The 12,810-nt window shown below is 42.8% G+C and overlaps 1 protein-coding gene across 1 annotated transcript in view; it reads left to right on the top strand.

Annotated features, from left to right (window-relative positions):
- The window catches only part of LOC120913331 (cytochrome P450 2G1-like), a 47,292-nt gene extending 44,151 nt beyond the window's left edge, over positions 1–3,141 (top strand). The window contains exon 9 of the mRNA XM_040323202.1: positions 2,777–3,141. Within this exon, the coding sequence (XP_040179136.1) occupies positions 2,777–2,958 (182 nt within the window). The 3' untranslated portion in view covers positions 2,959–3,141. The remainder of the gene's footprint in view (positions 1–2,776) is intronic.
- Positions 3,142–12,810: the final 9,669 nt, after the last annotated feature.

Raw genomic sequence — 12,810 nt, 5'->3', positions numbered from 1 at the left:
ACATCTATGTCCGTATGTCCGTATATAAAACATCTATGTCAGGTTTGGAAACTCAGATGATTCGTTCCGCAACCATTTATTCATAGGTCCTTCAGTTTAAAGTCCATATAAAAAGATTATAGCAATGTGATGGGTTGTGTAACAATAAAATGTTCATCCAGAAATGGAAGCCTCCACAAGGGGAGTATAAGAAAAATCCAACAGGAGCTACAGAGTATAAAAGAGAAGAGAGGCGCCTATAAGTGTAGCAATATGTTGCTAAATGTTGTACCTTCATTAAATGTAACCATATTGCTACACTTAGAGGCGCCTCTCTTCTTTTTTATACTCAGTTGTGACATGACGCTACTCTTATATCAAGACATCGCTTGTATATCAAGGCAAAATTTATTTAAAAATGTTGCTTGTCTTGCAAAAGGCTCTCAAACCAAGTTACTCTCAAACCAAGGTTTTACTGCATTACTCATCTTCTGGTGTAGTCATACAATCCCCAGGGCCTTAAAAGTCCCGTAAGGGGGAACCTTATTTCTTTCTATCCTTATATTGGGATGTTGGCCCACCCCTAGTTTAATCCATCTCAACTTTTTTCTGCTAATCAGTGTCTGCATCCAGTGATCGACAAATGTTTTCCAACTTGCCTGCAGTGTTAATTTTGGCAGCAAATTTCGATTTAGTTTTAGTCTTATGACTAAAATGGAATTTTAGTTTTAGTCCCATTTTAGTCTTCTGCAATTGTTTTAGTTTTTGTCGTATTTAGTCAACTAAATCTCCAGTATATTTTAGTCGACTAAAACGTATTTTAGTCGTCTAAAATCGAATGGGTGTAATTAAATTGTAATATTTTCTCCACAATTTCCAAACTCATTATATACTGCTGGAGTGAAAAATCGAATTAAATGCTATTTTTTAAAATGGTCATTAAAAACGATCGTGTGTGGGCTCCAGAGCATTTTTCTTGACGTGAAAAATGGGCATTAAAATTTTAGAACATGCTCTAATTTTCACGCTGACGTTTTTCACCTCGTGAAAAACAGTCGTGTGTACGCTTTAACGACGGGGGAAAAACGCGCATGCTCAGAAGCAAGTTATGAGACGGGAGCGCTCGTTCTGGTAAAATTAGCGTTTGTAATGGAGATAGCACATTCATCACGCTGTAACAGACTGAAAAGCACGAAGACTGAAAAGTGCAAATCGTCTCTCAAACTTTTACGAACACAAAATCAGAAAAAGCAGCCCAAAGGGTGGCGCCATCCGAATGGAACTTCCCCTTTATAGTGCCGTCGTACGTGTTGTACGTCACCGCACTTTGCTCGAGCATTTTTTTTTACGATCGTGTGTATGCAAGGCAGGCTTGACAAGAATCACGTCGAGAAAAACGTTGTTTTTTCTAGGACATTAAAAACGGTTGTGTGTACGCGGCATTCGTTTTTTATCTAAAATGGCATTTTAGTTTTAGTCGTATTTTAGTCATCTCAATTGTTTTCGTTTTGGTCGTATTTTAGTAGACTAAAATAGTATTCATTTAGTCGACTAAAATGTTTTAGTCATCTAAATTAATACTGCGTGCCGATTCAACAGAAGTTGATGTAACAATCAGGGAGGAATACACACTGATCTAATTTTTGATCCATTTACGGACATCTTTACCTGGAAAATGTAGTCGTAGTTCAGGAGTACAGACTTTTGAAACTTTACTAGCAGCATACGTGTTCCTAGGTAGTGATTCCCAGATACCGTATTTATCGGCCTATTGCGCGCCCCGGCGTATAGCGCGCACCCCCGAACTTAAAGGAAAACTCCTGGGAAAAAAAATTAAAAATACTTACAGTCGGTGTCTTGCCCGTCGTCCATCGGCGGCCTCGTCCGGTCCGGCGTCCTTCTGCGGTCATCGTGGTGTCCTCCCTGCTCGATCCCCACTTCCCGCGCTGAGTTTGAACCACTGCGCCGGCATATACCGAGTGCAGTACACTCGGGTATAGTCGGGCAGGCTCGGCTCCTCTTGCGTAAAGGACGTACAGGACGCACAGGACGTGACCGCGAGAGGAGCTGAGCCTGCCAGACTATACCCCAGTGTACTGTGCTCGGTATATGCCGGCGCAGTGGTCCAAACACAGCGCGGGAAGCGGGTATCGGCGTATATATCGCGCACCCACGATTTTGCCCTGATTTTCAGGGCAAAAAAGTGTGCAGTATACACTGATAAATACGGTAAATATGATGTCCTTGGAACCAAAGTAATAAGTAGTAGCTACCATTTTATTGTCCTCACAGATTGACTCTCAAGCCATGTACACACGATCGGTCCATCCGATGAAAACCGTTTTCATCGGTTAATTGATGAAGCTGACTGATGGTCAGTCGTGCCTACACACCATCGGTTAAAAAAACAATCGTGTCAGAACTCGGTGACGTAAAACACGACGATGTGCTGAAAAAAACGAAGTTCAATGCTTCCAAGCATGCGTCGACTTGATTCTGAGCATACGTGGATTTTTAACCGATGGACGTGCCTACAAATGATTGTTTTTTTGCTATCGGTTAGGTATCCATCGGTTAAATTTAAAACAAGATTGCTTTTTTTTAACCTATGGATAAATAACCGATGGGGCCCACACGCGATCGGTTTGGACCGATGAAAACGGTCCATCAGACCGTTCTCATCGGTTTAACCGATCGTGTGTACGCAACAGTCAAAAAGTTGACTGTTGGGGATGGGGTCTTTTTTTGTAGATCAACAAAGTTGAAGTGTTAACTTTTAATTTTCTCATTTATCCAGGTAAACGGGTCTGTGCTGGCGAGGGGCTGGCTAAGATGGAGCTCTTCCTGTTTTTCACCACCATCTTGCAGAACTTCAAGTTGACCTCAAAGATGAAATTTACTGAAGCCGACATCAGTCCAAAGATGACCGGATTCTCCAACATTCCAATTCCTTACGAGCTCTCGTTTGTCCCTCGTTAATTGAGCACATGGAGAATTTACACACGGACAGCCTCGTTATACAAGCTGCTTAAGATTATTATCCTTATATTTTGTGTTGTAAAAATATTATATGCAGTTTAACCGGAAAATTTTACCCCCTTCCTGACCAGAGCATTTTTACAATTTGGCACTGCGTCGCATTAACTGACAATTGCGTGATTGTGAAATGCTGTATCCAAACAAAATGTACCACGAATAGAGTTTTCTTTTGGTGGTCTTTGATCACCTCTGCGATTTCTATTTTTTGCTCTATAAACAAAAGAACAGCGACAATTTAGAAAAAAACACAATGAGGGTTATTTTTCTAAAGGAAAATCCACTTTGCACTACAAGTGCAAACTACAAGTGCAAAGTGTACTTGAAATTGCACTGAAAGTGCACTTTGAAGTGCAGTCGCTGTAAATGCGAGGGGGACATGCAAAGAGAATAAAAAACAGCATTTTAGATTGCACATCATTGGATGATAAAATCAGCAGAGCTTCCCCTAATTTCAGATCTACCCCCCAGATTTACAGCGACTGCACTTCCAAGTGCACTTTCAGTGCACTTGTAGTGCAAAGTGGATTTGCCTTTCATAAATAACCCCCCATATCTTTTACTTTTTGCTATAATAAATATGCCAGTTTTTCCCCTTAGTTTAGGCCGATATGTATTCTTCTACATATTTTTGGTTAAAAAAAATTACAATAAGCGTACAGTATAATGATTGGTTTGCGCAAAAGTTATAGCGTCTACAATAAAGGGGATAAAATTATGGCATTTTTATTATTAGATTTTTTTTTTACTAATAATGACGGTGATTTGCAATTTTTATCGGGACCGCAACATTATGGCAGACACTTTTGACACATTTTTGGGACCACTGACAATTTTACAGCGATCAGTGCTCTAAAAATGCACTGATTACTGTAATAATGTCACTATTGGGGAAGGGGTTAACACTAGGGGCGATCAAGGGGTTTATTGTGTTCCCTCTCTGTGTTCTAACTGAAGGGGGATGGGACTGACTGGGGTAAATGACAGATTGCTGTTAATACTTTGTATGAACATGCGATCAGTCATTTCTCCCCTGAAAGAACCAGGATCTGTGTCACGAGCGATCACCAGGCACTCACATCGGCTCCGGGGGCAAGCAGCGGGCATGCGTGCGTGCCTCCAGCTGCTCACGCGCGCCCCTAGTGGCCACAGGGCGAAGCGACGTAACATAACGTTGTTTCACCCAGCCAAGCCATGCTGCCGCAGTAAAACTGCGGCGGGTGGTCGGCAAGTGGTTAATACACAGTATGATCTATACCAGACTTTTCCAACCAGGGTGCCAAGGCACACTGGGGTGCTTTAAGGTTTCTTCAGGGATACTTTGGCAAAATAAATACAATTGGCCAGAAATGTTATACAAGTCGGTGTGTGTGGATTGTGCCTACCTTTTAAGTTCTCATTGTGCACCATTACAACCTTCTACCCGCCGGCATCCTAACAAACCAATGATGACATTGGTTGATAAGAAGGATGTTGGGCCCCTGCACAGTATCCTTGTATGCCCCACCCATGCCCATCTCCATCAGTCCTGGGGTCAAATTAGCCGGGTAAGGAAGAGAAACAGAGGTGTATTTGCTTTGGAAGAATAAATCACCTCTGATGTTGCGTGTCCTCTGTGTATGCATGTTGCTGCATTATGTAAAATTATTAGTTTCGTTTTTACATTTTAGAATTGGATGCCTTCAGATTGTCCAGAATCTGAAAGGGTCCCTTAACTAAAAAAAAGGTTGAGAAACACTGATCTATACAAATGAACAGTCCACCCAATTCTCTTTTTATGAACAAGTCTTGGTCTAAATAATGCATATAAAGCCTCATACACACAATCTGACTTTTTGACAACAAACTTCAAAATTAGCAGGTTTTTCAGAAAATCCGACCGTGTGTACGCTCCATCGGACAAATTTTCAGTTTTCATCAGACAAATGTTCGCTGTGCAAACAGTCAAACCTTTCCGGCAACAAAAGTCTGAAGCCTCGTACACACGGCCGAGGAACTCGACGTGCCAAACACATCGAGTTCCTCGGCCAGTTCAGCCCTGAGCTCCCATAGAACAACGAGGAAATAGAGAACATGTTCTCTATTTCCTCGCCGAGCTCCTCGTCGGCTTCCTCGGCCGAAAGTGTACACACGACCAGTTTCCTCGGCAGAATTCAGCCAGAAACTCGGTCGGAAGCTGAATTCTGCCGAGGAAACTGGTCGTGTGTACGGGGCCTGATGCAGCATAGTCCAATCATGTGTACAGAAGTCCATCGGACTTAAGTCCAAATTACAAACATGCATGCGCAGAACCAATGCAAAAGATCAACCAGCAATAGCAGAAGTTGCCCAAAGGGTGACACTAAAGAGCAGAAAAAACACGTAGTACGTCAATTACGTCACTACGTTCATGTTTGTTGGCTGAAAAAGTTCTTCTGTGTGAATGCATACCAAGTTCATGGCCAACGCCCTTCGAGCAAAAATCCATAGAAAAGTTTGTTGCAAAGGACACTAAATCAAAATACTGCAGGTCCCTGCCTGTATTTGTATGAGAACACCAGCAATTGTATTCAGGTAAGCTTTAGGTGCACACTGTGCAAAGGACACTAAGTGAAAATACTGCAGCTAGCACAATCACCTGCCTGTCTGTCAGTATATTATGAAGAGAATAACAGGAATGGATCTAGCTAAACTGAATACAGTGTATAAATATATATACAACACCTAGGGATGCATATATATCCTCTACACACTGTAACTGAAGCTAACAGATATGCCTGCCTGCCTGCTCTATCTAACTCAAAATAAATGACACTGTCTCTCTGTCTGTCTTTGACCACCGCCACAACATACTAAACAAGGCCACCACCCTGGCTTTTGCCAATTATGGTTCTCTGTTTTTTCTGCGCTGTGATTGGCCAAAGCATGCGGGTCATAGTGCATGATTGGCCAATCATCAGCCAGCAATGCATTATGAATTATGGGCCGTGACGCAACACTCAAATTTGGCACGAACGGCCCATAATGTTCAAAATTCGGCGAACTGTCGAACAGCCGATGTTCGAGTCGAACATGGGTTCGACTCAAACTCAAAGCTCATTCCTAGCTAGGACATAGGGCCCTCCATTCTCAGGGTTGTCCAATCAGAGAGCTGCAAAGTTGTCATCTGTTCACAAAGTTTTCAGTGTTCTATTCTAGCAAAGTAATAATATACAATGTATTACACCCAAAATGCATACAAAATAGCCTCTGGTTTCCTTTTTAGCCCTGCCTAGATTCTGTTTTCAGCCCTGCCTGGATTCTGCCTGCTGCACTACAGAATAACCCCTTATGTTATGGAGATCATATGGGGAGATGTTCTTTAGTCCACATGTTGATGCAATACACCGGTGTGAATGGGCCCTTAACCCCTCAATGATGCCTCCTGGCAGCCCTTTAACCACTTGTGGACCGCCGCACATCGATATACGTCGACAAAATGGCACGGCTGGACACAAAGGCGTACAGGTACATCCCCTTTAAGGAACCCAGCTGTAGGTCGCGAGTGCTAGTGACCCGGTCCGAAGCTCCGTGACAGCGCCCACGGGACCCGCGAACCCGATCGCCGCCGGTGTCCCGCAATCGGGTCACAGAGCTGAAGAACGGGGCGAGGTAGTTGTAAACAAACCTTTCCCCATTCTTCCTAGTGGCTTGTCAGTGATCGTCTGTTCCCTGTCATAGGGAACGACGATCAGTGACATCACATGCCTAGCCACACACCCCTACAGTAAATTCCGATTGTGTGTACAAGGCATTAGAGTTTCTGCAGATTTTTGTCTTCGGATTTATCAAAACCGTATCATATGAGGTCAAACCGGCTCGGTTGACACCTATGCAAATTGAATGCGCATTTCCCTGCATCCAATTCGCATAGCAGGAGAATGTGACTTGCTCTATATGGAGCTGGTTCACATATATTTCCACAGCAGCTCTAGTGCGGTGTGCAGGAAAGAGTGTGCATTTTTGGTGCGTTTCAGGTTCGATTCAGCCCAAAATTCGGGCTAAAATTGGACCTGAAACAGTGAACCAGCATGCACCGGACCCCTGCTGTGCGACGGATGTGGCGATAGTGTGAACCGAGGCGTATGCCTTGTACACACGATCAGTTTTCCCGCCGGGAAAACCGATAACCTGCTCGGTAGCTTTTTCCCCCTACACTCGGACGGTTTCCCGACAGAAAAACTGCCATGAGAGCTTTGGTCTGGAAACCTGGCCGTGTGTATGCTCCCCCGCAGGCTTTCCCCATAGAAAAACTGCTAGCTTAAAAACCGCCAGGAATCCCGGCAGATAAAAAGAAAACATGTTCTAATTTTTTTTGACGGGAAAACTGCGATGGAGCATACACACGGCCAGGGTTCCCAAAAAAATAAACTGTCATTGCAGTTATCCTGCCAGGAAAAGCGGTCATGTGTACGAGGCATTATGTCATTTTTTTTTTTTTTTAATCGTGAAAAACGATCATGTGTAAGCTCCAGAGCATTTTTATCAACGAGAAAAATGGGCAATAAAAATTTAGAACCTGCTCTATTTTTTCTCGTCGTTTTTCATGTCGTCGTTTTTCTCGTCGTAAAAAAAAAACCGTGTGTATGCTTTAACGAGGGGGGAAAAAACGTGCATGCTCAGAAGCAAGTTATGATACGGGAAATTGCCTTAATCAGCCCAAAGGGTGGCGCCATTGGAATTGAACTTCCCCTTTATAGTCCCGTTGTACGTGTTGTACGTCACCGCGCTTTGCTCGAGCATTTTTATCACGATCGTGTGTATGCAAGGCAGGCTTGAGAGGAATCACATTGAGAAAAGCGTTGTTTTTTTCCATGACATGAAAAGTGGTCGTGTGTACACCTTTATTGCCACTGCATATATGCGTTACACAATCAACAAAGGGTTAATGTTAGAAATAGAATATCATTTTTTTTTGTGCAAACTAGTTAGTAAAATACTGGGAATTTTTATATTTTTGTTAAAACAGAACCTATATACTGTATGTATTTAACTGTATATTTAGCTGCTCACCTGAAGCCTTCTTTTATTTTTTTTCGCTGGCAGATAAAAGTGTATTTTGTCCTCACTTTGTTCTGCTGTCATAACCTGTACATATGTTGGATATCATAAAACTATTTGTTCAACACAGAACACAGTAGAAAAAGAACTCAAATTACATTTAAACTGTTTTGATGTCTGATTAAAGAGTAATTTTTAATGTTATCCTCAAGATATTTTTAGCTTTCACAGTTATTTTCAACACAAAACGGAGCTTATGTGCTTAAAACGGAGGTTCACCCTAATAACATTTCTATCAGACCAACTTCCTTATACTTGTAACAAGCACAGTCCGCAATTTTTTTTTTTTTTAGGCTGTACGTACCTTGTAATCTCTCTAATCAATCGGGCTTCCGGGACTTCTCCCCGCGGGAGTAGGCGTTTTTCTGCCGAGGAGGATTGTCATCTGGAAGGTCGCCCTGATGATTGACGTTCGTTCCCACCGACGGATAAGGCCCCGCCCCCCGTATTGCTTAGGCGTGCACGAGTCACAGCGTTTCCGAAAAAAGCCGATCATGCAGAGCTGTGAGTCGGCTCTATACGACTGACCAAAAGCTCCGCCAATGGAGCATGGAATATTGAAGCAGTCGTCCAATTGGTAGGTGGATAGGGACGGCCAACCGTCTCCTCGTCCAGCTCACAATCCAAACACAGCATCACGTGACTGTGCAAGGTGGTGACGTCAACGCGTTTCGCCGTGCTCTGTGGCGTAGCTTTGTCTCGGACGTTCGTTATCACCTGCCACAGTACTTAGTTATGTACCTCTTGGCTAGGTGATGCGCACCAATAAGAAAGTAAAAGAAATTTGAAAAGAGCCAGGTCCTGTTTAGGAAAAAACAAAGAGTCCTTGCAACAGCTTTCCTTGGTTTAGTTGTTACTATTATTGCTAGACCAACACATTGACAGAGAACAGGATCCTAATCTATTGAAGCCGTCTCTGTTGTTTTCTAGGAAATGTTTGCGGTCAGCAACCTATATGGGACACATCTCGTATTTGCTAGGGAAAGGCAGCTGGAGAAAAAATATTTATACACATGGATTAGGAAAGAACATAGGGACAGACATACATATCACACTTATATCACAAATTTTACACAATGGAGAGAGAGAGAGGGAATACATGTCAGGAATGAGCAATATTGCCTTCAATATTACTATCTTTTATGACACTTAATAAAGTGCCTTCACTAATTAATATGTTCTCATAGCGCTTAGCAAATTGAACAATACTGGGCGAAAAAAGGAGAGAGAAGATTGAATTAAATGGACTAAATTAAATAAACGCGTAGTGTTGATAATTATAGATTTTGGAAACCAAGAGAATCAGTAAACGCAGTAGGAATAATGATGGAAGTACCGGTCCAGATGGCCCCTACAACAGAGTATGTGTTGTTAATGCATTATATTTTTAGGTTTCCAGAAAAACCTGTAAATTTAGTTCGGTGTTGAGGCCGACTGGCACAAGAGACTTCAGACGATACACTCACCATTTCTCCTTTTGTAGGAGGATGCGATCATAGTCCCCCTCTTCTTGTGGGTAACTTTAGGACATAGATTTGCCAATGGCTTTTCAAGGGTCTTTTCTTTGTCATTTATCTTTCTCAAATGTTCACCAATTCGTATTTTGAGTGATCTTTTTGTCTTGCCCACATATATCTTGGGACAAGGGCAAGTTATCACATAGATGACCCGAGAGGTAGAGCAATTTATTAGATCTCTAATCTCAAAGGATCCATTCCCTTGGGCATCAGTAAAGGTAGATGTTCGATGAACATATGGGCACACCTGGCATTTGTTACACGGAAACATGCCAGTTGTTCGTGGATATTCAGAGAGCCATGTGGTTTCTGGCTCTTTAATAAATTCGGATTGTATCAGCATGTCGCCCAGGCTCCTAGCGCGTCGCGCTACCAGCATGGGCGAATCACTGACTATTTTGGCCAGTTCCGAAGTATTGGTTAAGATGCCCCAGTGTTTCTCTAGAACAGTACGGACAGAGTTCTATTGTGACCCAAAGGACGTGATAATCCGTATTGGGTCATTGGTGTTTGGTGGAGGTTCATTAGTTAGTGTTTTTTTGAGGAAAAGATCGGAGCGATCTCTGATCGCTGCTTTCTTTTTTGCCAACTTAATCTGCCTATGCGAGTACCCTCGCTTGTGGAAACTTAAGTATAGTTCTTGGCTTTCCCTTTTGTAGTCACGTATATTGGAGCAGTTTCTTTAAATATGTAGGAACTGTCCTACTGGAATCCCATTTTTCAACCATTGGGGGTGGTGACTAGTTGCATATAGCAAGATGTTAGTTGCTGTGTCTTTACAGTATGTGCAAGTGTTAAGTTGGCCCTGTTTCAATTAAATTTGTAGATCAAGGAAAGACAATTTTTCCTGGTCAAAAGTATAGGTTAGACGTATATTTTGTTTATTCATATTCACAGTCACGTGATGTTGTGTTTGGCGTGAGCGGCGCAGAGTGAAGCAAGCGGAGATACGTAGGAAGCAGCTAGCATCTGCGGCTACCAGGCTGGATTGTGAGCTGGACGAGGAGACGGTTGGCCGTCCCTATCCACCTACCAATTGGACGACTGCTCCAATATTCCATGCTCCATTGGCAGAGCTTTTGGCTCAGTCTACTCACCCCACTATTGACATCAGGTATTTATGAACAGACCTTGGAGGGACATAGTCCAGCATAACAGCCTACACTACTGAGAACAACAGTGAGAAGCCCAGTGGTAACGTATGCATGCTCAGATCCATGTATTATTTGACAGCTGAATGAACTTTGGTGCCGCAATCAAATCTAGCCTATAGCTGACTATATACTTTCTCCTTGATTCAACCTTGAGTCAATAAAGACTTAAAGGAGTTGTAAAGGAAAAATTTTGCCTAAAATTATTGTCTGCAAGGTAGACAGACAGAATAGTGTAATGATTCTGTTAAAAAACGAGTTAAATTCCTTCATCTATATCACCTCCCGCGTTCTAGTTTATGTTCGCTCATTCACTTCCTGGTCAGCGGCTCTTGTTCATGTAAGAACTTAATTTCCCAGTATGAATTGCGGCACGCCCAGTAATTCAAGTCTCTAACACGTAGAGAGCGTCCTGCCGCACAGATGTAGTTCCCAGGAGGGGGCGAGCATGTCACTGACCACCGCAGTAAAGCCTCCCGTCACGGTGGTGAGTAACAATCAGACAAGCAGGAAGTGAACAGAACAGAGAAGAAATAGAGCAACTTCTGAGCAAAAACGAACAATGAGGAAGTGAAAAGAGGAATGTCTGCAGGTAAAGGATGCTTATTATGAAAAAAATGTTTTTCCTTTACAACACCTTTAACACCATTTGTGACGTTGCAATTACACCTGGTAGAACGGTATTAGATGGAACAAATACTACTACAATTTACTGGCAACCTATGTAGGATACAAAAGGAACTATATTATTTTTTCCGCTATATCCAGTATTATAGTTGGCCCTATGAATTCTCGAGCTCCGACATCAGTGTGCGACTCCGGTTGAGTTGATGGTTAACACGACCCATGCGATACACAACATACGTTTGAATGCGTCTTTTCAACCTTATCCAGCTTATTCTACCAATTAACTGATCCACCACCCTGCTTCCCTCCCCCATCCCAAACTTGACCCAGCCTCCTGTAATTAGCACCCAGTTGGCCTCTATTAAGAGAATCCCTACAGATTGTATGTTGATTCACCTAAAAAATATTTCCTTTAGAGGATAAAATTATACCTTAATTGCCAGGGATGCATATAACATATGGCTGAACCACATGTCCGGAATAGTGTTTGTGTTTTTGTTTTACGTCCAATCATTTATGTGTCTTGTTTGTCAAATATGTCTTTAGTCATTATTTTCCGTTTTTCATACTTTTCCTAATGGCTATTCATTACTGCACTTTTATATATTAACATTTTTGATATTGGAATAAATACAACATTTTGGATTATTCCCCTTTTTTGATCATTAATTTGCTTGTTTAACCACAGGCTACCCCTTTTCCCCTCTTTTGACTTCTAAGTTAGTTGCAGGTATAGCGCCTGGTTACTTTAAAGGGTCACTAAAAGAAAAGTTTTTTTTTTTTTTTTTAAATAACAAACATGTTATACTTACCTCCACTGTGCAGTTCGTTTTGCACAGAGTGCCCCCTATCCATGTCTTCTGGGGTCCCTCGGCAGCTGTCTCTGGTCCTCCCCGCAATTAGTCACCACAGTCATGCGAGAGCTCACATGGTGGTCACTAATTGCGGGCGCGCTCCCGTGATACAGCGAGCGGCCATAGCCGCTCACTGTATCACTCGGCCCCGCCTCTCGACGTGCCGCATCACTGGATGTGATTGACAGCAGCGCCAGCCAATGGCTGCGCTGCTCTCAATCCATCCGCTCTAGCCAATCAGCGGCCAGGCTGAGCGGCGAAGAGGATATCGGGACCGCGCAGGACTTTCGAGGGGTCAGGGAAGTATAACGGGGGCTCGGGGGGGGGGCGGCAGCATCAGATGTTTTTTCACCTTAATGCATAGATTGCATTAAGGTGAAAAAACATTTTCTTTTACAACTCCTTTAAGTACCGGTGCTGTTTAAATTTAGAGGGAGATCAGAGTGTAGTTAAACTCTGATCCAAATTGTTATGTTCAAAAAAGGGTCTCAGCTTGGCTGTGCTGTGGGCTCATTCTATTGTACTAGGGTGTTCTTCCCACCCCTGTGCAGTAGATGGCAGCAGTGG

This window comes from Rana temporaria, chromosome 9 (genome assembly GCF_905171775.1).
Source record: "Rana temporaria chromosome 9, aRanTem1.1, whole genome shotgun sequence".
NCBI lineage: Eukaryota > Metazoa > Chordata > Amphibia > Anura > Ranidae > Rana > Rana temporaria.
Note: the sequence above shows the minus strand (reverse complement) of the source record. Positions and strands in the feature narration are given on the sequence as shown.